Raw genomic sequence first — 27,500 nt, 5'->3', positions numbered from 1 at the left:
ATGTGTTAATTAACCTGTCTAGTGTCTAAATGACAGGTTCCCAACATCATGTCTAATAACAGGTTCCCAACATCATGTGTTAATTAACCTGTCTAGTGTCTAAATATCAGGTTCCAAACATCATGTGTTAACCTGTCTAGTGTCTAATTAACAGGTTCCCAACATCATGTGTTAATTAACCTGTCTAGTGTCTAAATAACAGGTTCCCAACATCATGTGTTAACCTGTCTAGTGTCTAAATAACAGGTTCCCAACATCATGTGTTAATTAACCTGTCTAGTGTCTAAATAACAGGTTCCCAACATCATGTGTTAATTAACCTGTCTAGTGTCTAAATAACAGGTTCCCAACATCATGTCTAATAACAGGTTCCCAACAGCATGTGTTAATTAACCTGTCTAGTGTCTAAATATCAGGTTCCAAACATCATGTGTTAACCTTTCTAGTGTCTAAATAACAGGTTCCCAACATCATGTGTTAATTAACCTGTCTAGTGTCTAAATATCAGGTTCCAAACATCATGTGTTAACCTGTCTAGTGTCTAAATAACAGGTTCCCAACATCATGTGTTAACCTGTCTAGTGTCTAAATAACAGGTTCCCAACATCATGTGTTAATTAACCTGTCTAGTGTCTAAATAACAGGTTCCCAACATCATGTGTTAATCTGTCTAGTGTCTAAATAACAGGTTCCCAACATCATGTGTTAATTAACCTGTCTAGTGTCTAAATAACAGGTTCCCAACATCATGTGTTAATTAACCTGTCTAGTGTCTAAATATCAGGTTCCAAACATCATGTGTTAACCTGTCTAGTGTCTAAATATCAGGTTCCCAACATCATGTGTTAATTAACCTGTCTAGTGTCTAAATAACAGGTTCCCAACATCATGTGTTAACCTGTCTAGTGTCTAAATAACAGGTTCCCAACATCATGTGTTAACCTGTCTAGTGTCTAAATAACAGGTTCCAAACATCATGTGTTAATTAACCTGTCTAGTGTCTAAATATCAGGTTCCAAACATCATGTGTTAACCTGTCTAGTGTCTAAATAACAGGTTCCCAACATCATGTGTTAACCTGTCTAGTGTCTAAATAACAGGTTCCCAACATCATGTGTTAATTAACCTGTCTAGTGTCTAAATAACAGGTTCCCAACAACATGTGTTAACCTGTCTAGTGTCTAAATAACAGGTTCCCAACATCATGTGTTAACCTGTCTAGTGTCTAAATAACAGGTTCCAAACATCATGTGTTAATTAACCTGTCTAGTGTCTAAATAACAGGTTCCCAACAACATGTGTTAATTAACCTGTCTAGTGTCTAAATAACAGGTTCCAAGTGTCATGCTAGCTAGTCAGATGTCTTGCCTAGTTAAATAAAAAATATGTGAAACAAAATGTCATGCTAGCTAGTCAGGTACCATGCTAGCTAGTCAAGTGTCATGCTAGCTAGTCAAGTACCATGCTAGCTAATCAAGTGTCATGCTAGCTAGATCAAGTATCATGCTAGCAGGTCAAGTGTCATGCCCTTATCCCTTATCTTATCATCCCTTATCTTAACCATTCAGAGTTAATGGCTCACCTTGAGATTTCAGAGTCAATGCCTAAACTTAAACCTAACCTTAAGATTTCAGAGTCAATGCCTAAACTTAAACCTAACCTTAAGATTTCAGAGTCAATGCCTAAACTTAAACCTAACCTTGAGATTTCAAAGTCAATACCTAAACTAAAACCTAAACTTAAACTTAAACTTAATTTGGAGTTAATTCCTAAACTAAAACCTAAACTTAAATAATTTGACATTTGGAAAACCTTCGAAATGTGATGTTTGAGAAACAGGAACGTCTAATTCTGACGAGCTAGTTGCATAAAAGTCTCTGTAGCTCTATCGATCTCTGAGTGATTAGGAAAACAACGAAAAGTGTTATTTTCGTCCCGGTTCTCCACTAGTACCCAACCCACTTGTACAACGTTAACATCAATAAACACAATTCCATTTGTATGTTTGTATACTTTGTTATGCTCAGCCATTTATATGTCAAAACTCAACTTTAAACAAGATGACAACTACTTTTTTTTTGTTGCTTCTGCTATTCCTCAAACAGATGTGAACTCCTTCCAGCAAACGTCCAAATGGATCGACGACGTCAGAACAGAGAGAGGAAGTGATGTCATTATCATGCTAGTTGGCAACAAAACAGACTTGGGAGACAAGAGGTAAGAAGTGTTATATTCAGTTATTCAGTTCTGGCTGCAGCCTAAATGTGCGTCACAAATGTGCACCCTAGGGTCTGGTCAACAGTAGTGCACTATGAAGGGGATAGGGTGCACTACAAAGGGAATAGTGGGCCATTTGAGACACACAGTTTCAAAGCGCTGCTCCAACAGTAGTGCACTATGAAGGGGATAGGGTGCACTACAAAGGGAATAGTGGGCCATTTGAGACACACAGTTTCAAAGCGCTGCTCCTAGACTACATTACTTCCTTTTACTGGCCCGATTTCCATGGTTACGTCTGGTGCAGCGGTCCGTGTCCAATGTCTCTCTTCTCTCTCTTTTGAAAAGGTCTTTTGGGTCTTTGGGGATCCAATCAAAACACAAGTTAGTTGTGACACTGTCAGTCTGTCTCTACTCTACTTCAGAGTGACCTGGTGCCTCGTCACGCCTGAGCATGTTCCAACTGTAAGAGAGACCTGAGACGGAGAGAGAGAGAGCGAAAGAGAGAGGGGTATACATTGAGAAAAAGAGAGAGAAAGAGAAAGAACAAGAGAGTGAAAGAGAGAGAGAAGGCCAGATACACAGAATAACAGAGATAACCATGGAAATATAACAGGTGAGAAGACTGTAAACACCGGGGGTAGTCTGTAAATACCGGGGGGAGTCAGTAAACACCGGGGGTAGTCGGTAAACACTGGGGGTAGTCAGTAAACACTGGGGGGGAATCAGTAAACACCGGGGGTAGTCAGTAAACACCGGGGGTAGTCTGTAAAAACTGGGGGTAGTCGGTAATCAGTAAACACCGGGGGTAGTCAGTAAACACTGGGGGGGAGTCAGTAAACACCGGGGGTAGTGAGTAAACACTGGGGGGGAGTCAGTAAACACCGGGGGTAGTCAGTAAACACTGGGGGTAGTCAGTAAACACTGGGGGAGAGTCAGAAAAACACCGGGGGTAGTCAGTAAACACCGGGGGTAGTCAGTAAACAATGGGGGGAGTCAGTAAACACAGGGGATAATCAGTAAACACCGGGGGTAGTCAGTTAACACCGGGGGTAGTCAGTAAACACCGGGGGGAGTCAGTAAACACCGGGGGTAGTCAGTAAAAACCGGGGGTAGTCTGTAAACACTGGGGGTAGTCGGTAATCAGTAAACACCGGGGGTAGTGAGTAAACACTGGGGGGGAGTCAGTAAACACCGGGGGTAGTCAGTAAACACTAGGGGTAGTCAGTAAACACTGGGGGAGAGTCAGAAAAACACTGGGGGTAGTCAGTAAACACCGGGGGTAGTCAGTAAACACTGGGGGGAGTCAGTAAACACAGGGGATAGTCAGTAAACACCGGGGGGAGTCAGTAAACACCGGCGGTAGTCAGTAAACACCGGGGGGGAGTCAGTAAACACCGGGGGGAGTCAGTAAACACCGGGGGGTAGTCAGTAAACACCGGGGGTAGTCGGTAAACACAGGGGGTAGTCGGTAAACACCGGGGGTAGTCGGTAAACACCGGGGGTAGTCAGTAAACACTGTGGGGAGTCAGTAAACATCGGGGGTATTTAGTAAACACTGGGGGGAGTCAGTAAATACTGTGGGGTAGTCAGTAAACACCGGGGGTAGTCAGTAAACACCGGGGGTAGTCAGTAAACACCGGCGGTAGTCAGTAAACACTGGGGGTAGTCAACTAGTGCTCACTGTCGTACAGTAATGAATCACCACCCTACCCTGTCATACAGTAATGATTCACCTCCCTACCCTGTCATACAGTAATGATTCACCTCACTACCCTGTCATACAGTCTAAACAGAGAAACTAGACACTCACAGACACTCTTGATGTTCTCTCTCTTGGAATGTCTGGACATTGGAGAAACCCCTTAATGATGCCAGTAATTGGTAAAACACATCTGACCTTCAAGTTGTCGGTCCCTGGTGTTGCTGATTGGCACTGGTGTGAGTTTTAAATCATTCTCACTTTCACAGACCACAATATTAAATAGGAAAATATCTCACACACATCTGTGATTACTTGTTGCAGGTGCATAGGAATTGTTGGATGAAATGACCATGATATGAAATATGACAAGGAGGCAGCATGGAGCACTCAGGTAGTCAAAGACTTGGTCTGTGTATGTTGTCAGATGCACCGAATACTATAGACCTGACCATGAAATGCTGAATATAACCTTACTCTGAAATGCTGAATACAACCTTACCATGAAATGCTGAATACAACCTTACCATGAAATGCTGAATACAACCTTACCATGAAATGCTGAATACAACCTTACCATGAAATGCTGAATACAACCTTACCATGAAATGCTGAATACGACCTTACCATGAAATGCTGAATACAACATTACCATGAAATGCTGAATACAACCTTACCATGAAATGCTGAATACAACATTAATAAAATATTTATTAAATAAACTAAAGTAAAAAATATCAACAACGAGACTATACACAGGGTATTACGGTACAGAGTCAATGTGGAGGCTATATACAGGGGGTACCGGTACAGAGTCAATGTGGAGGCTATATACAGGGGGTACCGGTACAGAGTCAATGTGGAGGCTATATACAGGGGGTACCGGTACAGAGTCAATGTGGAGGCTATATACAGGGTGTTACGGTACAGAGTCAATGTGGAGGCTATATACAGGGGGTACCGTTACAGAGTCACTGTGGAGGCTATATACAGGGGGTACCGGTACCGAGTCAATGTGGAGGCTATATACAGGGGGTACCGGTACCGAGTCAATGTGGAGGCTATATACAGGGGGTACCGGTACAGAGTCAATGTGGAGGCTATATACAGGGGGTACCGGTACCGAGTCAATGTGGAGGCTATATACAGGGGGTACCGGTACAGAGTCAATGTGGAGACTATATACAGGGGGTACCGGTACAGAGTCAATGTGGAGACTATATACAGGGGGTACAGGTACCGAGTCAATGTGGAGACTATATACAGGGGGTACCGGTACCGAGTCAATGTGCAGGGGTACAGGTTAGTAACGAGGCTATATACAGGGTATTACGGTACAGAGTCAAAGTGCAGGGTTACAGGTTAGTAACGAGGCTATATACAGGGGGTACCGGTACAGAGTCAATGTGGAGGCTATAAACAGGGTGTTACGGTACAGAGTCAATGTGGAGACTATATACAGGGGTACCGGTACCGAGTCAATGTTGAGACTATATACAGGGGGTACCGGTACCGAGTCAATGTGCAGGGGTACAGGTTAGTAACGAGGCTATATACAGGGTATTACGGTACAGAGTCAAAGTGCAGGGTTACAGGTTAGTAACGAGGCTATATTCAGGGGGTACCGGTACAGAGTCAATGTGGAGGCTATAAACAGGGTGTTACGGTACAGAGTCAATGTGGAGGCTATATACAGGGGGTACCGGTACAGAGTCAATGTGGAGGCTATATACAGGGGGTACCGGTACAGAGTCAATGTGCAGGGTTACAGGTTAGTAACGAGGCTATATACAGGGTATTACGGTACAGAGTCAAAGTGCAGGGTTACAGGTTAGTAACGAGGCTATATACAGGGGGTACCGGTACAGAGTCAATGTGGAGGCTATAAACAGGGTGTTACGGTACAGAGTCAATGTGGAGGCTACATACAGGGGGTACCGGTACAGAGTCAATGTGGAGGCTATATACAGGGTGTTACGGTACAGAGTCAATGTGGAGGCTATATACAGGGGGTACCCGGTACAGAGTCAATGTGGAGGCTATATACAGGGGGTACCGGTACCGAGTCAATGTGGAGGCTATATACAGGGGTACCGGTACAGAGTCAATGTGGAGGCTATATACAGGGTGTTACGGTACAGAGTCAATGTGGAGGCTATATACAGGGGGCACCGGTACAGAGTCAGTGTGGAGGCTATATACAGGGTATTACGGTACAGAGTCAATGTGGAGGCTATATACAGGGGGTACCGGTACAGAGTCAATGTGGAGGCTATATACAGGGGGTACCGGTACAGAGTCAATGTGGAGGCTATATACAGGGGGTACCGGTACAGAGTCAATGTGGAGGCTATATACAGGGGGTACCGGTACCGAGTCAATGTGGAGGCTATATACAGGGGGTACCGGTACAGAGTCAATGTGGAGGCTATATACAGGGGGTACCGGTACCGAGTCAATGTGGAGGCTATATACAGGGGGTACCGGTACCGAGTCAATGTGGAGACTATATACAGGGGGTACCGGTACAGAGTCAATGTGGAGACTATATACAGGGGGTACCGGTACAGAGTCAATGTGGAGACTATATACAGGGGGTACCGGTACCGAGTCAATGTGCAGGGGTACAGGTTAGTAACGAGGCTATATACAGGGTATTACGGTACAGAGTCAAAGTGCAGGGTTACAGGTTAGTAACGAGGCTATATACAGGGGGTACCGGTACAGAGTCAATGTGGAGGCTATAAACAGGGTGTTACGGTACAGAGTCAATGTGGAGGCTATATACAGGGGGTACCGGTACCGAGTCAATGTGGAGGCTATATACAGGGGGTACCGGTACCGAGTCAATGTGCAGGGGTACAGGTTAGTAACGAGGCTATATACAGGGTATTACGGTACAGAGTCAAAGTGCAGGGTTACAGGTTAGTAACGAGGCTATATACAGGGGGTACCGGTACAGAGTCAATGTGGAGGCTATAAACAGGGTGTTACGGTACAGAGTCAATGTGGAGGCTATATACAGGGGGTACCGGTACAGAGTCAATGTGGAGGCTATATACAGGGGGTACCGGTACAGAGTCAATGTGCAGGGGTACAGGTTAGTAACGAGGCTATATACAGGGTATTACGGTACAGAGTCAAAGTGCAGGGTTACAGGTTAGTAACGAGGCTATATACAGGGGGTACCGGTACAGAGTCAATGTGGAGGCTATAAACAGGGTGTTACGGTACAGAGTCAATGTGGAGGCTATATACAGGGGGTACCGGTACAGAGTCAATGTGGAGGCTATATACAGGGGGTACCGGTACAGAGTCAATGTGGAGGCTATATACAGGGGGTACCGGTACAGAGTCAATGTGGAGGCTATATACAGGGTGTATCGGTACAGAGTCAATGTGGAGGCAATATACAGGGGGTACCGGTACAGAGTCAATGTGGAGACTATATACAGGGGGTACTGGTACAGAGTCAATGTGGAGGCTATATACAGGGTATTACGGTACAGAGTCAATGTGGAGGCTATATACAGGGGGTTAAGGTACAGAGTCAATGTGGAGGCTATGTACAGGGGGTACCTGTACAGAGTCAATGTGGAGTCTATGTACATGGTGTTACGGTACAAATCAAATCAAATCAAATGTTATTCGTCACATACACATGGTTAGCAGATGTTAATGCGAGTGTAGCGAAATGCTTGTGCTTCTAGTTCCGACATTGCAGTAATAACAAGTAATCTAACTAACAATTCCAAAACTACTGTCTTGTACACAGTGTAAGGGGATAAAGAATATGTACATAAGGATATATGAATGAGTGATGGTACAGAGCAGCATAGGCAAGATACAGTAGATGGTATCGAGTACAGTATGTACAAATGAGATGAGTATGTAAACAAAGTGGCATAGTTTAAAGTGGCTAGTGATACATGTATTACATAAGGATACAGTCGATGATATAGAGTACAGTATATACGTATGCATATGAGATGAATAATGTAGGGTAAGTAACATTATATAAGGTAGCATTGTTTAAAGTGGCTAGTGATATATTTACATCATTTCCCATCAATTCCCATTATTAAAGTGGCTGGAGTTGAGTCAGTGTCAGTGTGTTGGCAGCAGCCACTCAGTGTTAGTGGTGGCTGTTTAACAGTCTGATGGCCTTGAGATAGAAGCTGTTTTTCAGTCTCTCGGTCCCAGCTTTGATGCACCTGTACTGACCTCGCCATCTGGATGATAGCGGGGTGAACAGGCAGTGGCTCGGGTGGTTGTTGTCCTTGTTGATCTTTATGGCCTTCCTGTGACATCGGGTGGTGTAGGTGTCCTGGAGGGCAGGTAGTTTGCCCCCGGTGATGCGTTGTGCAGACCTCACTACCCTCTGGAGAGCCTTACGGTTGAGGGCGGTGCAGTTGCCATACCAGGTGGTGATACAGCCCGCCAGGATGCTCTCGATTGTGCATCTGTAGAAGTTTGTGAGTGCTTTTGGTGACAAGCCGAATTTCTTCAGCCTCCTGAGGTTGAAGAGGCGCTGCTGCGCCTTCTTCACGATGCTGTCTGTGTGAGTGGACCAATTCAGTTTGTCTGTGATGTGTATGCCGAGGAACTTAAAACTTGCTACCCTCTCCACTACTGTTCCATCGATGTGGATAGGGGGGTGTTCCCTCTGCTGTTTCCTGAAGTCCACAATCATCTCCTTAGTTTTGTTGACGTTGAGTGTGAGGTTATTTTCCTGACACCACACTCCGAGGGCCCTCACCTCCTCCCTGTAGGCCGTCTCGTCGTTGTTGGTAATCAAGCCTACCACTGTTGTGTCGTCCGCAAACTTGATGATTGAGTTGGAGGCGTGCGTGGCCACGCAGTCGTGGGTGAACAGGGAGTACAGGAGAGGGCTCAGAACGCACCCTTGTGGGGCCCCAGTGTTGAGGATCAGCGGGGAGGAGATGTTGTTGCCTACCCTCACCACCTGGGGGCGGCCCGTCAGGAAGTCCAGTACCCAGTTGCACAGGGCGGGGTCGAGACCCAGGGTCTCGAGCTTGATGACGAGCTTGGAGGGTACTATGGTGTTGAATGCAGAGCTGTAGTCGATGAACAGCATTCTCACATAGGTATTCCTCTTGTCCAGATGGGTTAGGGCAGTGTGCAGTGTGGTTGAGATTGCATCGTCTGTGGACCTATTTGGGCGGTAAGCAAATTGGAGTGGGTCTAGGGTGTCAGGTAGGGTGGAGGTGATATGGTCCTTGACTAGTCTCTCAAAGCACTTCATGATGACGGATGTGAGTGCTACGGGGCGGTAGTCGTTTAGCTCAGTTACCTTTGCTTTCTTGGGAACAGGAACAATGGTGGCCCTCTTGAAGCATGTGGGAACAGCAGACTGGTATAGGGATTGATTGAATATGTCCGTAAACACACCGGCCAGCTGGTCTGCGCATGCTCTGAGGGCGCGGCTGGGGATGCCGTCTGGGCCTGCAGCCTTGCGAGGGTTAACACGTTTAAATGTCTTACTCACCTCGGCTGCAGTGAAGGAAAGACCGCATGTTTTCGTTGCAGGCCGTGTCAGTGGCACTGTATTGTCCTCAAAGCGGGCAAAAAAGTTATTTAGTCTGCCTGGGAGCAAGACATCCTGGTCCGTGACTGGGCTGGATTTCTTCCTGTAGTCCGTGATTGACTGTAGACCCTGCCACATGCCTCTTGTGTCTGAGCCGTTGAATTGAGATTCTACTTTGTCTCTGTACTGGCGCTTAGCTTGTTTGATAGCCTTGCGGAGGGAATAACTGCACTGTTTGTATTCGGTCATGTTACCAGACACCTTGCCCTGATTAAAAGCAGTGGTTCGCGCTTTCAGTTTCACACGAATGCTGCCATCAATCCACGGTTTCTGGTTAGGGAATGTTTTAATCGTTGCTATGGGAACGACATCTTCAACGCACGTTCTAATGAACTCGCACACCGAATCAGCGTATTCGTCAATGTTGTTAACTGACGCAATACGAAATATCTCCCAGTCCACGTGATGGAAGCAGTCTTGGAGTGTGGAGTCAGCTTGGTCGGACCGGCGTTGGACAGACCTCAGCGTGGGAGCCTCTTGTTTTAGTTTCTGTCTGTAGGCAGGGGTCAACAAAATGGAGTCGTGGTCAGCTTTTCCGAAAGGGGGGCGGGGCAGGGCCTTATATGCGTTGCGGAAGTTAGAGTAACAATGATCCAAGGTCTTTCCACCCCTGGTCGCGCAATCGATATGCTGATAAAATTTAGGGAGTCTTGTTTTCAGATTAGCCTTGTTAAAATCCCCAGCTACAATGAATGCAGCCTCCGGATAAATCGTTTCCAGTTTGCAGAGAGTTAAATAAAGTTCGTTCAGAGCCATCGATGTGTCTGCTTGGGGGGGGATATATACGGCTGTGATTATAATCGAAGAGAATTCTCTTGGTAGATAATGCGGTCTACATTTGATTGTGAGGAATTCTAAATCAGGTGAACAGAAGGATTTGAGTTCCTGTATGTTTCTTTCATCACACCATGTCACGTTGGCCATGAGGCATACGCCCCCGCCCCTCTTCTTACCAGAAAGATGTTTGTTTCTGTCAGCGCGATGCGTGGAGAAACCCGTTGGCTGCACCGCTTCGGATAGAGTCTCTCCAGTGAGCCATGTTTCAGTGAAGCAAAGGACGTTACAGTCTCTGATGTCCCTCTGGAATGCTTCCCTTGCTCGGATTTCATCAACCTTGTTGTCAAGAGACTGGACATTGGCAAGAAGAATGCTAGGGAGTGGTGCACGGTGTGCCCGTCTCCGGAGTCTGACCAGAAGACCGCCTCGTCTCCCTCTCTTTCGGAGTCGTTTTTTTGGGTCGCTGCATAGGATCCACTCCGTTGTCCTGTTTGTAAGGCAGAACACAGGGTCCGCGTCGCGAAAAACATATTCTTGGTCGTACTGATGGTGAGTTGACGCTGATCTTATATTCAGTAGTTCTTCTCGACTGTATGTAATGAAACCTAAGATGACCTGGGGTACTAATGCAAGAAATAACACGTAAAAAAACAAAAAACTGCATAGTTTCCTAGGAACGCGAAGCGAGGCGGCCATCTCTGTCGGCGCCGGAAGCTCTCCAGGTACAGAGTCAATGTGGAGGCTATATACAGGGTATTACGGTACAGAGTCAATGTGGAGGCTATATACAGGGTGTTACGGTACAGAGTCAATGTGGAGGCAATATACAGGGTGTTACGGTACAGAGTCAATGTAGAGGCTATATACAGGGGGTACCGGTACAGAGTCAATGTGGAGGCTATATACAGGGGGTACCGGTACAGAGTCAATGTGGAGGCTATATACAGGGGTTACCGGTACAGAGTCAATGTGGAGGCTATATACAGGGGGTACTGGTACAGAGTCAGTGTGGAGGCTATATACAGGGGGTACCGGTACAGAGTCAATGTGGAGGCTATATACAGGGTATTACGGTACAGAGTCAATGTGGAGGCTATATACAGGGGGTTACGGTACAGAGTCAATGTGGAGGCTATATACAGGGGGTTACCGGTACAGAGTCAATGTGGAGTCTATGTACATGGTGTTACGGTACAGAGTCAATGTGGAGGCTATATACAGGGTTTTACTGTACAGAGTCAATGTGGAGGCTATATACAGGGTGTTACGGTACAGAGTCAATGTGGAGGCTATATACAGGGTGTTACGGTACAGAGTCAATGTGGAGGCTATATACAGGGGGTACCGGTACAGAGTCAATGTGGAGGCTATATACAGGGGTTACCGGTACAGAATCAATGTGGAGGCTATATACAGGGGGTACTGGTACAGAGTCAGTGTGGAGGCTATATACAGGGGGTACCGGTACAGAGTCAATGTGGAGGCTATATACAGGATGTTACGGTACAGAGTCAATGTGGAGGCTATATACAGGGGGTACTGGTACAGAGTCAGTGTGGAGGCTATATACAGGGGGTACCGGTACAGAGTCAATGTGGAGGCTATATACAGGGTGTTACGGTACAGAGTCAATGTGGAGGTTATATACAGGGGGTACCGGTACAGAGTCAATGTGGAGGCTATATACAGGGGGTACCGGTACATGTAAGAAGTAGTAAAGTGCATAGATAATAAACAGCGAGTAGCAGCAGTGTAAAAAGAGTAAAAAGAAGGGGGCGGTCAGTGTAAATAGTCCAGTGGCCATTTGATTGATTGTTCAGCAGTCTTGTGGCTTGGGGGTAGAAGCTGTTAAGGAGCTTTTTGGACCTAGACTTGGCACTCCGGTACCGCTTGCCGTGCGGTAGCAGAGAGAACAGTCTATGACTTGGGTGACTGGGGTTGGCTCCAGTGATGTACTGGGCCGTACGCACTACCCTCTGTAGCGCCTTAGGGTCAGATGCCGAGCAGTTGCCGTACCAGGCGGTGATGCAACCGGTCAGGATGCTCTCGATGGTGCAGCTGTAGAACTTTTTGAGAATCTGGGGACCCCTTGCCAAATATTTTCAGTCCTCTGAGGGGGAAAAGGTTTTGTCGTGCCGTCTTCACGACTGTCATGGTGTGTTTGGACCATGAGATTTGTTGGTGATGTGGACACCAAGGAACTTGAAACTCTCAACCTGCTCCACTGCAGCCCTGTCGATGTGAACGGGAGTGTGTTTGGCCCGCCTTTTCCTGTAGTCCATGATCAGCTCCTTTGTCTTGCTCACGTTGAGGGAGAGGTTGTTGTCCTGGCACCTCCCGGTATCCAGGTATCTGACCTCCTCCCTATAGGCTGTCTCATCGTTGTCAGTGATCAGGCACTGATCAGGCACTGACACTTTTGTGTCTTCAGCAAACTTAATGATGGTTTTGGAGTCGTGCCTGGCCATGCAGTTGTGGGTGAACAGGGAGTACCAGGAGGGGACTGAGCACGCACCCCTGAGGGGCCCCCGTGTTGAGGATCAGCGTGGCAGATGTGTTGTTGCCTACCCTTACCACCTGGGGGCAGCCCGTCACGAAGTCCAGGATCCTGTTGCAGAGGGAGGTGTTTTGTCCCAGGGCCCTTTGTGGGCACTATGGTGTTGAACGCTGAGCTGTAGTCAATGAATAGCATTCTCACGTAGGTGTTCCTTTTGTCCAGGTGGGAAAGGGCAGTGTGGAGTGCGATTGAGATTGCGTCATCTGTGGATCCGTTGGGGCGGTACTAACATTGGAGTGGGTCTAGGGTTTCCGGGATGATGGTGTTGATGTGAGTCATGACCAGCCTTTCAAAGCACTTCACGGCTACCGACGTGAATACTTCGGGGCGGTAGTCATTTAGGCAGGTTACCTTCGCTTTCTTGTGCACAGGGCCTATGGTGGTCTGCTTGAAAACATGTAGGTATTACAGACTCGGTCAGGGAGAGGTTGAAAATGTCAATGAAGACACTTGCCAATTGGTCCGCGCATGCTCTGAGTACACGTCCTGGTAATCCATCTGGCCCTGACCTTGTGAACGTTGACCTGTTTAAAGGTCTTGCTCACATCAGATACGGAGAGCGTGATCACACAGTCGTCAGGAACAGCCGGTAGGAGCCAAATGCCTTTCATGGTGATGTGTTAAACAATCTGGAGTTGTTATTTATGGACAGCATGTCAGCCTATATAGAGGCACTTTCAGCCACATTCAATTAAACATGAATCATAACATCAATCTGTCAGTTTGCCTCAGTGCTTCTCACTTCTTCCCATAGCCTTCTTTAAGGTTCTGCTCTGCTCTCTGCTCCCTGCTCCCTGCTCCCTGCTCTCTGCTCCCTGCTCTCTGCTCTCTGCTCCCTGCTCTCTGCTCTCTGCTCTCTGCTCCCTGCTCCCTGCTCTCTGCTCCCTGCTCTCTGCTCTCTGCTCTCTGCTCCCTGCTCCCTGCTCCCTGCTCCCTGCTCTCTGCTCTCTGCTCTCTGCTCTCTGCTCCCTGCTCCCTGCTCTCTGCTCTCTGCTCTCTGCTCTCTGCTCCCTGCTCCCTGCTCTCTGCTCTCTGCTCTCTGCTCTCTGCTCTCTGCTCCCTGCTCTCTGCTCTCTGCTCTCTGCTCTCTGCTCTCTGCTGTCTGCATGCAGCTACAGTGTCTAATTGATCTGGAGAAAGACAGGGTAAGCAGATAAAGTGCTGTGTAAGGCAGTTTCCTGAGTCAGACTGATTGGATCAGTCAATAAACATTAAAGGAAGGTGGCCATTAAGGAGGATAATAGCTCTTTCAGGCTGTAGGACAGGGGTTAGATCAGGCTGTAGGACAGGGATTAGGACAGGGACTAGATCAGGCTGTAGGACAGGGATTAGATCAGGCTGTAGGACAGGGATTAGATCAGGCTCTAGGACAGGGATTAGGTCAGGCTGTAGGGCAGAGATTAGATCAGGCTGTAGGACAGGGATTAGATCAGGCTGTAGGACAGGGATTAGATCAGGCTGTAGGACAGGGATTAGATCAGGCTGTAGGACAGGGGTTAGATCAGGCTGTAGGACAGGGATTAGGACAGGGATTAGATCAGGCTGTAGGACAGGGATTAGATCAGGCTGTAGGACAGGGATTAGATCAGGCTGTAGGACAGGGATTAGTTCAGGCTGTAGGACAGGGATTAGATCAGGCTGTAGGACAGGGGTTAGATCAGGCTGTAGGACAGGGATTAGATCAGGCTGTAGGACAGGGATTAGATCAGGCTGTAGGACAGGGGTTAGATCAGGCTGTAGGACAGGGATTAGATCAGGCTGTAGGACAGGGATTAGATCAGGCTGTAGGACAGGGGTTAGATCAGGCTGTAGGACAGGGATTAGGACAGGGATTAGATCAGGCTGTAGGACAGGGGTTAGATCAGGCTGTAGGACAGGGATTAGGACAGGGATTAGATCAGGCTGTAGGACAGGGATTAGATCAGGCTGTAGGACAGGGATTAGATCAGGCTGTAGGACAGAGATTAGGACAGGGACTAGATCAGGCTGTAGGACAGGGATTAGGTCAGGCTGTAGGACAGAGATTAGATCAGGCTGTAGGACAGGGATTAGATCAGGCTGTAGGACAGGGATTAGGACAGGGATTAGATCAGGCTGTAGGACAGGGGTTAGATCAGGCTGTAGGACAGGGATTAGGACAGGGATTAGATCAGGCTGTAGGACAGGGATTAGATCAGGCTGTAGGACAGGGATTAGATCAGGCTGTAGGACAGGGATTAGATCAGGCTGTAGGACAGGGGTTAGATCAGGCTGTAGGACAGGGATTAGTTCAGGCTGTAGGACAGGGATTAGATCAGGCTGTAGGACAGGGGTTAGATCAGGCTGTAGGACAGGTATTAGATCAGGCTGTAGGACAGGGATTAGATCAGGCTGTAGGACAGGGGTTAGATCAGGCTGTAGGACAGGGATTAGATCAGGCTGTAGGACAGGGATTAGATCGGGCTGTAGGACAGGGGTTAGATCAGGCTGTAGGACAGGGGTTAGATCAGGCTGTAGGACAGGGATTAGATCAGGCTGTAGGACAGGGATTAGATCAGGCTGTAGGACAGGGATTAGGACAGGGACTAGATCAGGCTGTAGGACAGGGATTAGGTCAGGCTGTAGGACAGAGATTAGATCAGGCTGTAGGACAGGGGTTAGATCAGGCTGTAGGACAGGGATTAGATCAGGCTGTAGGACAGGGGTTAGATCAGGCTGTAGGACAGGGGTTAGATCAGGCTGTAGGACAGGGATTAGATCAGGCTGTAGGACAGGGATTAGATCAGGCTGTAGGACAGGGATTAGGACAGGGACTAGATCAGGCTGTAGGACAGGGATTAGGTCAGGCTGTAGGACAGGGATTAGATCAGGCTGTAGGACAGGGATTAGGACAGGGATTAGATCAGGCTGTAGGACAGGGGTTAGATCAGGCTGTAGGACAGGGATTAGGACAGGGATTAGATCAGGCTGTAGGACAGGGATTAGATCAGGCTGTAGGACAGGGATTAGATCAGGCTGTAGGACAGGGGTTAGATCAGGCTGTAGGACAGGGATTAGTTCAGGCTGTAGGACAGGGATTAGATCAGGCTGTAGGACAGGGGTTAGATCAGGCTGTAGGACAGGTATTAGATCAGGCTGTAGGACAGGGATTAGATCAGGCTGTAGGACAGGGGTTAGATCAGGCTGTAGGACAGGGATTAGATCAGGCTGTAGGACAGGGATTAGATCAGGCTGTAGGACAGGGGTTAGATCAGGCTGTAGGACAGGGGTTAGATCAAGCTGTAGGACAGGGATTAGATCAGGCTGTAGGACAGGGATTAGATCAGGCTGTAGGACAGGGGTTAGATCAGGCTGTAGGACAGGGATTAGGATGGGGGTTAGATCAGGCTGTAAAACAAGGGTTAGATCAGGCTGTAGGACAGGGATTAGATCAGGCTGTAGGACAGGGGTTAGATCAGGCTGTACGTGTGTTGAGATGGTGTGTTGACATGGTGCAGTGTGTTGAGATGCTTCCAAACCCAAAATGACATAAACAATCAACAATATCAAAATACATTTCATGTTCAATCAACTGATTTCTATTTTTATTTTCTATTTTGTAGGCTACTGTCTGTAATCTGTCGCAATATATTTCATGATGTGCCAAATCGGTGATATAGTGCATTTAGAATAAACCGCCTCAATGTTTGTTGCTTTAGGTGGTAATATCTCTCTAGAAGCTGATCCGTGGTCAGTATTATAAAATATTATTGAGCACATTTTTTAAGGAAAGATTTGAAGAGAGAAAGCTGATCCGAAATCAGCCCTCCCTTTCTTTCGATCCCTATCAGTATCGACACACGCTCCAACGACGCACCCAGTGACCGTTCTCTCGTGTGGTGTTTAGGGGAAACGCGTGTTCCGTCTTCGGACGTTGTAGGAAAGATGGATCTTTAAAACAATAGTAAGCCTAAATTCCATCTCTATGGAAACCGGGCCATAGTCTCACCCCCCCCCCCCCCCTATTTTACAGTGATGTCAGTGTGAATGATCTGTCTAGAAACACACTGATTGTTCTGTCGTTAAGTGTTTACTGTCTGACAGCAGAGGCTGATTTTTCATCTCTACTTAAACGTTTAACCCTATACTCAAGCGGCCGGTAGAGCGTATTGACAGAGAATCAATTTACAAGTTACAGTGCCACACCGTGTTGTGTTTAAAAAAACTCAAAACCACTCACCAAAGATATTGGATAAAAGGCAGGAATTCAGTTGGTGATCAATGAATATTGCATCATTCCTGTTAGAAGAGACCTTGAAGAGTAGGAATATGTAAAGAAATGGTTCAAATGTAAAAAAAAAACAGGCGGTTTATATATCTGTAAAAGTATGGTGAAACAAGAATAGGGTATGAAAAATACTGTTGTGAAAAATTTGATTTAATCGTTGACAAGATACTATTTTATGGGTTAAACCACTTTTCATATCCACGGGGTCAATTAATAAATATTCAGTCTTGCATATAATATGCATGTATTACCTCAAAATGTAGTCTGAACATGATTGAAGATCATTTGAAATTCAAGAAAAACATTTTTGGGGGGGAGACCACTGAAAACCCATTCATTTCAATGTAATTGCATACTCATGTTTGGACACTGACGTTTGACTTCAGTCCTCATTTAACAATGCTTACCTACCTTATGAAAGCCATTGAAGCAGACCTAAAGTAAATGATGTAATATGTTTAGGATTAGCTAAAAATGCTATGCAAATTACCATTCTGATGTGGAATTGCTATGAAACTCTGATGACTTCTCAATTTCCTGGTTGAGATCTGTAATTTCCAAATTAAACAGAACATTTGTAAAAAAAAAAATTAAAAAATGTGTGTAAGTCTTATTGAAGTTGTTAGTAACAGGACTTCAAGGTTAAATAATTTTATGCACAAATATTGATATAATAACCATTAAATTGAAGTTAACTTGGAGTCAACTATGAGAAAAAAAAGCATGCAATTAATTAGGAAAGCATGCAATTAATTAAGCATGCAATTAATTAAGGAAAGCATGCAATTAATTAAGGATACAGATTAAATAAATTATGATGAACTTTACAGGGTGGTGAAAGTGCACGTCGATGAGTTTGATGCTCCTTGCCAATAAATATTGAGATTCTTATTCTGGTGACATGATGATCGATCCTTGGCTGCCTTTTGACAAATAGAAATAATGTCATCTATAAATAATCTCATGTAGACTAGCCTACCCACACTGTATCTGCCAGCTGTTGGGCTAGAGACCACATGCCAAGGCCAGAGGAGGCACATTTGCTATTTTTAACACAACAGTTAACTATCGATGGAGTTGAAAATATGTTATTTATTTGAGACAAGAAAACTTGGGAAAAAAGTACATTTTATGGGCACTACCTCAACGTGCACTGCTGTTTATCTGCAACAAGTATGTTTGGTGGAAATACTACAGGTGGGACAGATTTTAGAATAGTCACATGAAAATCTGTCGTCCAATTGGATGGAAACCTGGCTCCAGTCTTGTATGGATGGAGACCTAACTCCAGTCTTGTATGGATGGAGACCTAGCTCCAGTCTTGTATGGATGGAAACCTAGCTCCAGTCTTGTATGGATGGAGACCTAGCTCCAGTCTTGTATGGATGGAAACCTAGCTCCAGTCTTGTATGGATAGAGACCTAGCTCCAGTCTTGTATGGATGGAGACCTAGCTCCAGTCTTGTATGGATGGAGACCTAGCTCCAGTCTTGTATGGATGGAGACCTAGCTCCAGTCTTGTATGGATGGAGACCTAGCTCCAGTCTTGTATGGATGGAAACCTAGCTCTAGTCTTGTATGGATGGAAACCTAGCTCCAGTCTTGTATGGATGGAGACCTAGCTCCAGTCTTGTATGGATGGAGACCTAGCTCCAGTCTTGTATGGATGGAGACCTAGCTCCAGTCTTGTATGGATGGAGACCTAGCTCCAGTCTTGTATGGATGGAGACCTAGCTCCAGTCTTGTATGGATGGAAACCTAGCTCCAGTCTTGTATGGATGGGGACCTAGCTCCAGTCTTGTATGGATGGAGACCTAGCTCCAGTCGTGAATGGATGGAGACCTAGCTCCAGTCATGAATGGATGGAGACCTAGCTCCAGTCTTGCTTTTAATTCTTGTGACTGTCCCTGAATCCTGTTTCCCCCTACCTCCCCTCCCTGAATCTCCAGGTCACCCCTCCCTCCCCTCCTTGAATCCTCAGTTCCCCCCTCCCTCCCCGAATCCCCAGTTCCCCCCTCCCTCCCCTCCCTGAATCCTCAATTCCCCCCTCTCTCCCTGAATCCCCAGTCCCCCCCTCCCTCCCCGAATCCCCAGTTCCCCCCTCCTTCCCCTCCCCGAATCCCCAGTTCCCCCCTCCCTCCCCTCCTTGAATCCTTAGTTTCCCCCCCCCCCCTCCATCCCCTCCCTGAATCCTTAGTTCCCCCCTCACTCCACTCCTTGAATCCCCAGTTCCCCCCTCCATCCTCTCCCTGAAACCTCAGTTCCCCCCTCCCTCCCCTTCCTGCATCCTCAATTCCCCCCTCCCTCCCCTGTCTGAATCCTCAGTCCCCCCCCCCCCCCCCCTTCCGCCATCGAATCTCCCCTCTACTTCTGAGGAGTGTCACAAAAATTCATCATGTTTCAGTGGGAGTATCGGATACTTGGAGAGAGTGCATGGAAACGGGACCTAAAAGGACACGTGCATGCATTCTGTTCAGACAGACAGTCTTAGACTGATAAAGCTGGATGCTAGGTGTCGCCAAAGGTTGTATGTCTCTCGTACTCTCTCTCAATGCATATGGTCATCAATATTGAGATCTGTGTAGAAATGGGGGCATGATCTGATAGCATCTAAAGCAGAAAATAATCACATTCACATTGGGACATTAACATTAGTCTGTGTGGCTTTGACCTCACCAAATAGTAATACTACTGAACGTATGAGTGATAGCTTGATGTCCTCCCTCTGACAGAAAGACAGGATGCAGAGTGCTCTGTCTGCGTCATGAAAACTCAGCATTTCTTACAGTCTGATCCTTAATTTTGTTGATTTATTTGTCCTTTTGCTTTTGGACATCACAACCCTGACAAAGAATTCAAAAAAGACAAAGATGTATGACGATGTTCCTTAGGTCAGCCAAACACGCAGTGGTTCTTGAGAGAAGAACCAGAACTCTAACAGGGAGAGAAGTTGACTGACTGACTGACTGAGTTAGTATCCTCTGTCATTTCAATTCAATTCAAGGGGCTTTATTGGCATGGGAAACATGTGTTAACATTGCCAAAGCAAGTGATGTAGATAATATACAAAAGTGAAATAAACAATAAAACTGAACAGTAAACATTACACTCACAGAAATGTCATAACAATAAAGACATTACAAATGTCATGTTATACATATATATATATATATATATGTGTGTGTATATACAGTGTTGTAACAATGTACAAATGGTTAAAGAACACAAGGGAAAATAAATAAACATAAATATGGGTTGTATTTACAATGGTGTTTGTTCTTCACTGGTTGCCCTTTTCTTGTGGCAACAGGTCACAAATCTTGCTGCTGTGATGGCACACTGTGGAATTTCCCCCAGTAGATATGGGAGTTTATCAAAATTTGATTTGTTTTCGAATTCTTTGTGGATCTGGGAAATCTGAGGGAAATATGTATCTCTAATATGGTCATACGTTGGACAGGAGGTTAGGAAGTGCAGCTCAGTTTCCACCTCATTTTGTGGGGACTGTCTCTGTGTGTCTGAGGGGTACAGTGACAACGTGGACTAGTCTAGGATGCTAGTAATGAATCTTCTGTGTTGGATCTCTGGGACTCTGGCTGCACTGGTGGGATGGGGTTTATGGGTAGAGAGCTGCCTGTCAGGACTGGTGGGATGGGGTTTATGGGTATAGAGCTGCCTGTCAGGACTGGTGGGATGGGGTTTATGGGTAGAGAGCTGCCTGTCAGGACTGAAGGTACCACGTTCATCTATACAAACAATAGCACGCAAGTATAAACACCATGGGACCATGCAGCTGTCATACCGCTCAGGAAGGAGACGCGTTCTGTCTCCTAGAGATACTTTGGTGCGAAAAGTGCATATCAATCCCAGAACAACAGCAAAGGACCTTGTGAAGATGCTGGAGGAAACAGGTACAAAAGTATCTATATCCACAGGAAAACGAGTCCTATATCGACATAACCTGAAAGGCTGCTCAGCGAGGAAGAAGCCTCTGCTCCAAAACCGCCCTAAAAAAGCCAGACTATGGTTTGCAACTGCACATGGGGACAAAGATCGTACTTTTTGGAGAAATGTCCTCTGGTCTGATGAAACAAAAATAGAACTGTTTGGCCATAATGACCATCGTTACGTTTGGAGGAAAAGGGGGGGGGGGGGCTTGTAAGTCGAAGAACACCATCCCAACCGTGAAGCACGGGGGTGGCAACATCATGTTGTGGGGGTGCTTTGCTGCTAAACCCACTGTGTTTAAATCACAGACCAGCCAGCCCAGACTGGTAGCTAAACCCACTGTGTTTATATCACAGACCAGCCAGCCCAGACTGGTAGCTAAACCCACTGTGTTTAAATCACAGACCATCCAGCCCAGACTGGTAGCTAAACCCACTGTGTTTAAATCACAGACCAGCCAGGCCAGACTGGTAGCTAAACCCACTGTGTTTATATCACAGACCATCCAGCCCAGACTTGTAGCTAAACCCACTGTGTTTAAATCACAGACCATCCAGCCCAGACTGGTAGCTAAACCCACTGTGTTTATATCACAGACCATCCAGCCCAGACTGGTAGCTAAACCCACTGTGTTTATATCACAGACCAGCCAGCCCAGACTGGTAGCTAAACCCACTGTGTTTATATCACAGACCAGCCAGCCCAGACTGGTAGCTAAACCCACTGTGTTTAAATCACAGACCATCCAGCCCAGACTGGTAGCTAAACCCACTGTGTTTATATCACAGACCATCCAGCCCAGACTGGTAGCTAAATCCACTGTGTTTAAATCACAGACCAGCCAGCCCAGACTGGTAGCTAAACCCACTGTGTTTATATCACAGACCATCCAGCCCAGACTGGTAGCTAAACACACTGTGTTTATATGCCAGCAGCATACCACCCTGGCCAGCAGCATACCACTCTGGCCAGCAGCATACCACCCTGGCCAGCAGCATACCACCCTGGCCAGCAGCATACCACCCTGGCCAGCAGCATACCACCCTGGCCAGCAGCATACCACCCTGCAAACCACTGCTGGCTTGCTTCTGAAGCTAAGCAGGGTTGGTCCTGGTCAGTCCCTGGATGGAAGACCAGATGGTGTTGGAGGGCCAGTAGGACGCACTCTTTCCTCTGGTCTATCTTTCATCCAAAAACACATATTTTTGACGTTTTTTCAACGTCTTTTCAATGTCTTTTTCTCTGGGCTGGCTGGGTTGTGTAGTCAGCCTAGAAGGACGCTGTAGTCTCCTCGCCATACTGTTTGACTTTACTAGGTGTTCTCTGACAGGGCCAAGGCAAATTTAATCAGCATTTGTAAACGCTTTAGCCAGCCCGCTAATATTCAACTGTAGACCTGTCACTCTCACTGTCCTTCCATTCTGTGGACCCCTCCTTCCATTCTGTGGACCCCTCCTTCCATTCTGTAGACCCCTCCTTCCATTCTGTAGACCCCTCCTTCCATTCTGTAGACCCCTCCTTCCATTCTGTGGACCCCTCCTTCCATTCTGTGGACCCCTCCTTCCATTCTGTGGACCCCTCCTTCCATTCTGTAGACCCCTCCTTCCATTCTGTGGACCCCTCCTTCCATTCTGTAGACCCCTCCTTCCATTCTGTAGACCCCTCCTTCCATTCCGTGGACCCCTCCTTCCATTCTGTAGACCCCTCCTTCCATTCTGTGGACCCATCCTTCCATTCTGTGGACCCCTCCTTCCATTCTGTAGACCCCTCCTTCCATTCTGTGGACCCCTCCTTCCATTCTGTGGACCCCTCCTTCCATTCTGTAGACCCCTCCTTCCATTCTGTGGACCCCTCCTTCCATTCTGTGGACCCCTCCTTCCATTCTGTAGACCCCTCTTTCCATTCTGTGGACCCCTCCTTCCATTATGTGGACCCCTCCTTCCATTCTGTGGACCCCTCCTTCCATTCTGTAGACCCCTCCTTCCATTCTGTGGACCCCTCCTTCCATTCTGTAGACCCCTCCTTCCATTCTGTAGACCCCTCCTTCCATTCTGTAGACCCCTCCTTCCATTTTGTAGACCCCTCCTTCCATTCTGTAGACCCCTCCTTCCATTCTGTGGGCCCCTCCTTCCATTCTGTGGACCTGACACTCTTCCTTTCTCACGTTCCCAGGAACTCATGCATCGACAACATTTCATAGTAACGGGCAGTAATTAATACATTTTTCGGGCCACAACACCATCAATCAGCTTCACCATAGCTTAATGAACGATGTTAGATGTGCTGTTAGGTGAGTGCTGGTAGACAGTGCTGCTGGCTGTGGCTTGTTGTAGTCTGTAGACTACAGTACCTCACCATTGGGAACAAACTGGTTGAATCAACGTTGCTTCCACATCATAAACAAAAAAGCAAATGTGACGTTGAATCAACGTGGAAAAATGATTTTGATATGCAAAATAAAGTAATCAACTGTTTTTTTTTCCCTGGGTCACTGCTTATTTAAGATGTTCTTCAGTCAGTGGTTTGATGTGGATTCCTGTCCTCTCCCCTCCCAGGCAGATCACCATAGAAGAAGGAGAACAGCGGGCCAAGGAGCTCAGCGTCATGTTTATTGAGACCAGCGCCAAGACAGGCTACAACGTCAAACAGGTTAGTGTTTATTGAGACCAGCGTCAAGACAGATAACAACGTCAAACAGGTTAGTGTTTATTGAGACCAGCGCCAAGACAGGCAACAACGTCAAACAGGTTAGTGTTTATTGAGACCAGCGCCAAGACAGGCTACAACGTCAAACAGGTTAGTGTTTATTGAGACCAGCGCTACAACGTCAAACAGGTTAGTGTTTATTGAGACAAGCGCCAAGACAGATTACAACGTCAAACAGGTTAGTGTTTATTGAGACGAGCGCCAATCCAGGCAACAACGTCAAACAGGTTAGTGTTTATTGAGACCAGCGTCAAGACAGATAACAACGTCAAACAGGTTAGTGTTTATTGAGACCAGCGCCAAGACAGGCAACAACGTCAAACAGGTTAGTGTTTATTGAGACCAGCGCTACAACGTCAAACAGGTTAGTGTTTATTGAGACCAGCGCCAAGACAGGCAACAACGTCAAACAGGTTAGTGTTTATTGAGACCAGCGCCAAGACAGGCTACAACGTCAAACAGGTTAGTGTTTATTGAGACCAGCGTCAAGACAGGCTACAACGTCAAACAGGTTAGTGTTTATTGAGACGAGCGCCAATCCAGGCAACAACGTCAAACAGGTTAGTGTTTATTGAGACCAGCGCCAAGACAGATTACAACGTCAAACAGGTTAGTGTTGATTGAGACCAGCTTCAAGACAGGCTACAGCCGTGAATCTGCATGTCTGTATAATTTTCTTTCAGTGGCTCAGTCCCTCTGAGTGTTGACAACACTACATCTCTGTGTCGTATTTCTGCATGAATACACATATACTGATTATATCTGTCACTGTCAGTGTTGACAGGAAACGGTTCCGTGGCAGAGGGCATGACTGAGTCATTTTTCCCACGACTGACTTGTCCTTTGATTTATGAGTAATTAACAGTGACTAGTGTAAAGTGTTTGTAATCGAATATAGAAATGGGCTTTGGTTGGAATCAGGTCTATTACCACTAACTGCAGGAAGTCAGAGAGAGCAAGAAGTGAGATCGAGATAGCTGGGTTGAGAGAGAGACGACCACTGCCTGATATCAATTAGTATCAATTGTACAAGGTTGTACCAATGGTCTATGAATGACACAGGCGAGCCAGCAGGGTTAACAGTGGGGTGTTTATCCTCTTTGTTTGATCAGTTATGCTCTGGTCCCTTTGTTCCATTAGTGGTCCTGAAGTAATGCAGAACAATGGGTCATGTGTTTGCCTCAGTGCTGGGTGACAACGTTGTTCCCTTCACAGACACAATATACTGTTAGCTTGTCTTTATAAAACCCTTTATTAACTATGGGAGGGAGGGAGGGAGGGAGGGAGGGAGGGAGGGAGGGAGGGAGGGAGGGAGGGAGGGAGGGAGGGAGGGAGGGAGGGAGGGAGAACTTACTGGAAAACGTTGTTGTTACTGGGAAACGTTATGTTGTATGTCCCCAATGGCACCCTATTCCCTATATAGTACACTACTATAGACCAGAGCCCTATTCCCTATATAGTGCACTACTTTAGACCAGAGCCCTATTCCCTATATAGTGCACTACTTTAGACCAGAGCCCTATTCCCTATATAGTGCACTACTTTATACCAGAGCCCTATTCCCCTATATGGTGCACTACTTTAGACCAGAGCCCTATTCCCTGCAGAGTGCACTACTTTAGACCAGAGCCCTATTCCCTGCATAGTGCACTACTTTAGACCAGAGCCCTATTCCTATATATGGTGCACTACTTTAGACCAGAGCCCTATTCCCCTATATGGTGCACTACTTTAGACCAGAGCCCTATTCCCTATATAGTGCACTACTTTAGACCAGAGCCCTATTCCCTGCATAGTGCACTACTTTAGACCAGATCCCTATTCCCTATATAGTGCACTACTATAGACCAGAGCCCTATTCCCTGCATAGTGCACTACTTTTGAGCTCAAAGGGCTCTTCAGTTCTCTACCCCATTTAGACCAGGTGGACATTTAGACCAGGTGGACATTTAGACCAGGTGGACATTTAGACCGGGTGGACATTTAGACCAGCTGGACATTTAGACCAGGTGGACATTTAGACCAGGTGGACATTTAGACCGGGGGGACATTTAGACCGGGTGGGCATTTAGACCGGGTGGGCATTTAGACCGGGTGGGCATTTAGACCGGGTGGGCATTTTGACCGGGTGGACATTTTGACCGGGTGGGCATTTTGACCGGGTGGACATTTTGACCGGGTGGACAATTAGACCGGGTGGACATTTAGACCGGGTGGACATTTAGACCTGGACATTTAGACCAGGTGGACATTTAGACCTGGACATTTAGACTGGGTGGACATTTAGACCAGGTGGACATTTAGACCAGGTGGACATTTAGACCAGGTGGACATTTAGACCTGGACATTTAGACCAGGTGGTCATTTAGACCAGCTGGACATTTAGACCAGGTGGACATTTAGACCAGCTGGACATTTAGACCGGGTGGACATTTAGACCAGGTGGACATTTAGACCAGGTGGACATTTAGACCAGGTGGACATTTAGACCAGGTGGACATTTAGACCAGGTGGACATTTAGACCTGGACATTTAGACCGGGTGTACATTTAGACCAGGTGGACATTTAGACCGGGTGGACATTTAGACTTGGACATTTAGACCAGGTGGACATTTAGACCAGGTGGACATGTAGACCGGGTGGACATTTAGACCGGGTGGACATTTAGACTGGGTGGACAATTAGACCGGGTGGACATTTAGACCTGGACATTTAGACCAGGTGGACATTTAGACCTGGACATTTAGACAGAGTGGACATTTAGACCAGGTGGACATTTAGACCGGGTGGATATTTAGACCTGGACATTTAGACCAGGTGGACATTTAGACCAGCTGGACATTTAGACCAGGTGGACATTTACACCAGGTGGACATTTAGACCGGGTGGACATTTAGACCAGGTGGACATTTAGACCTGCTGGACATTTAGACCAGGTGGACATTTAGACCAGGTGGACATTTAGACCTGGACATTTAGACCTGGACATTTAGACCAGGACGTTTATTTAAACCAGGACATTATTTTAGATGATGTGTTATCTTGCTAAGATCATAGAAAGCATTGTGCTGCTTTATTTTTACACAAGGCCTTCGACACAGATGACCATCACGTTCTCATTCAAAGGTTGAAACAGGTGGACGGGGATGACAGATGGCGGAAGCATCTATCTCTGGTGCCAAAGGTTTTGCATGTTCTAATCCAGGGATAGGAAGTTGATTCGACCTCCCGAGTGGCACAGCGGTCTAAGGCACTTACAGGAGTCACTACAGACCCGGGTTTGATCCTGGCTGTACAGTCAGTTTTTGACTATGGTGACACCATTTATCAGAATTGCAGCAGCCACTTCTCTTAAACCTCTGGATGTTGTCTACCATCGTAGGGCCCTTCGCTTTCTCACAGGGGACAGTTTTAATATTCACTACTGTATTCTGTATTTAAAGGTTGATACTCACTAAAGTCCTTTAGATCACTATTCTGTTTTTATATATAAAGTTCTACTACACAAGCTTCCAATTTACGCAACTTTGTTGTTTTCGTGTATAAATATGAGACTTACCAAACCCGTTCACAGGGTTGGTTAACTCTTGAGGTTCCTGCAGGTCTCCACCAAATTATGTAAATCCTTTTTTAGTTGTAATGCACTTCACTGCTGAAACAGTTTACAAAACTCATTACATTTGGATGTTGTGGTGCCACTCGGGCAATTTAAAGTCTTGATTGAGGACCTAGTAGCTGA

General features: G+C 46.5%; 1 protein-coding gene across 1 annotated transcript in view; it reads left to right on the top strand.

Moving 5' to 3' along the window:
* Window positions 1-27,500, top strand: part of LOC139414735 (ras-related protein Rab-6B-like) — a 161,935-nt gene that overhangs the window by 109,134 nt on the left and 25,301 nt on the right. The window contains exons 5-6 of the mRNA XM_071162433.1: window positions 2,106-2,217; window positions 23,610-23,703. Of these exons, the coding sequence (XP_071018534.1) occupies window positions 2,106-2,217; window positions 23,610-23,703 (206 nt within the window). The remainder of the gene's footprint in view (window positions 1-2,105; window positions 2,218-23,609; window positions 23,704-27,500) is intronic.

The sequence above is a fragment of the Oncorhynchus clarkii genome, chromosome 1 (assembly GCF_045791955.1).
Source record: "Oncorhynchus clarkii lewisi isolate Uvic-CL-2024 chromosome 1, UVic_Ocla_1.0, whole genome shotgun sequence".
Lineage (NCBI taxonomy): Eukaryota > Metazoa > Chordata > Actinopteri > Salmoniformes > Salmonidae > Oncorhynchus > Oncorhynchus clarkii.
The sequence above is the reverse complement of the archived record's forward strand: the minus strand, read 5'-3'. Positions and strand labels throughout refer to the sequence as shown.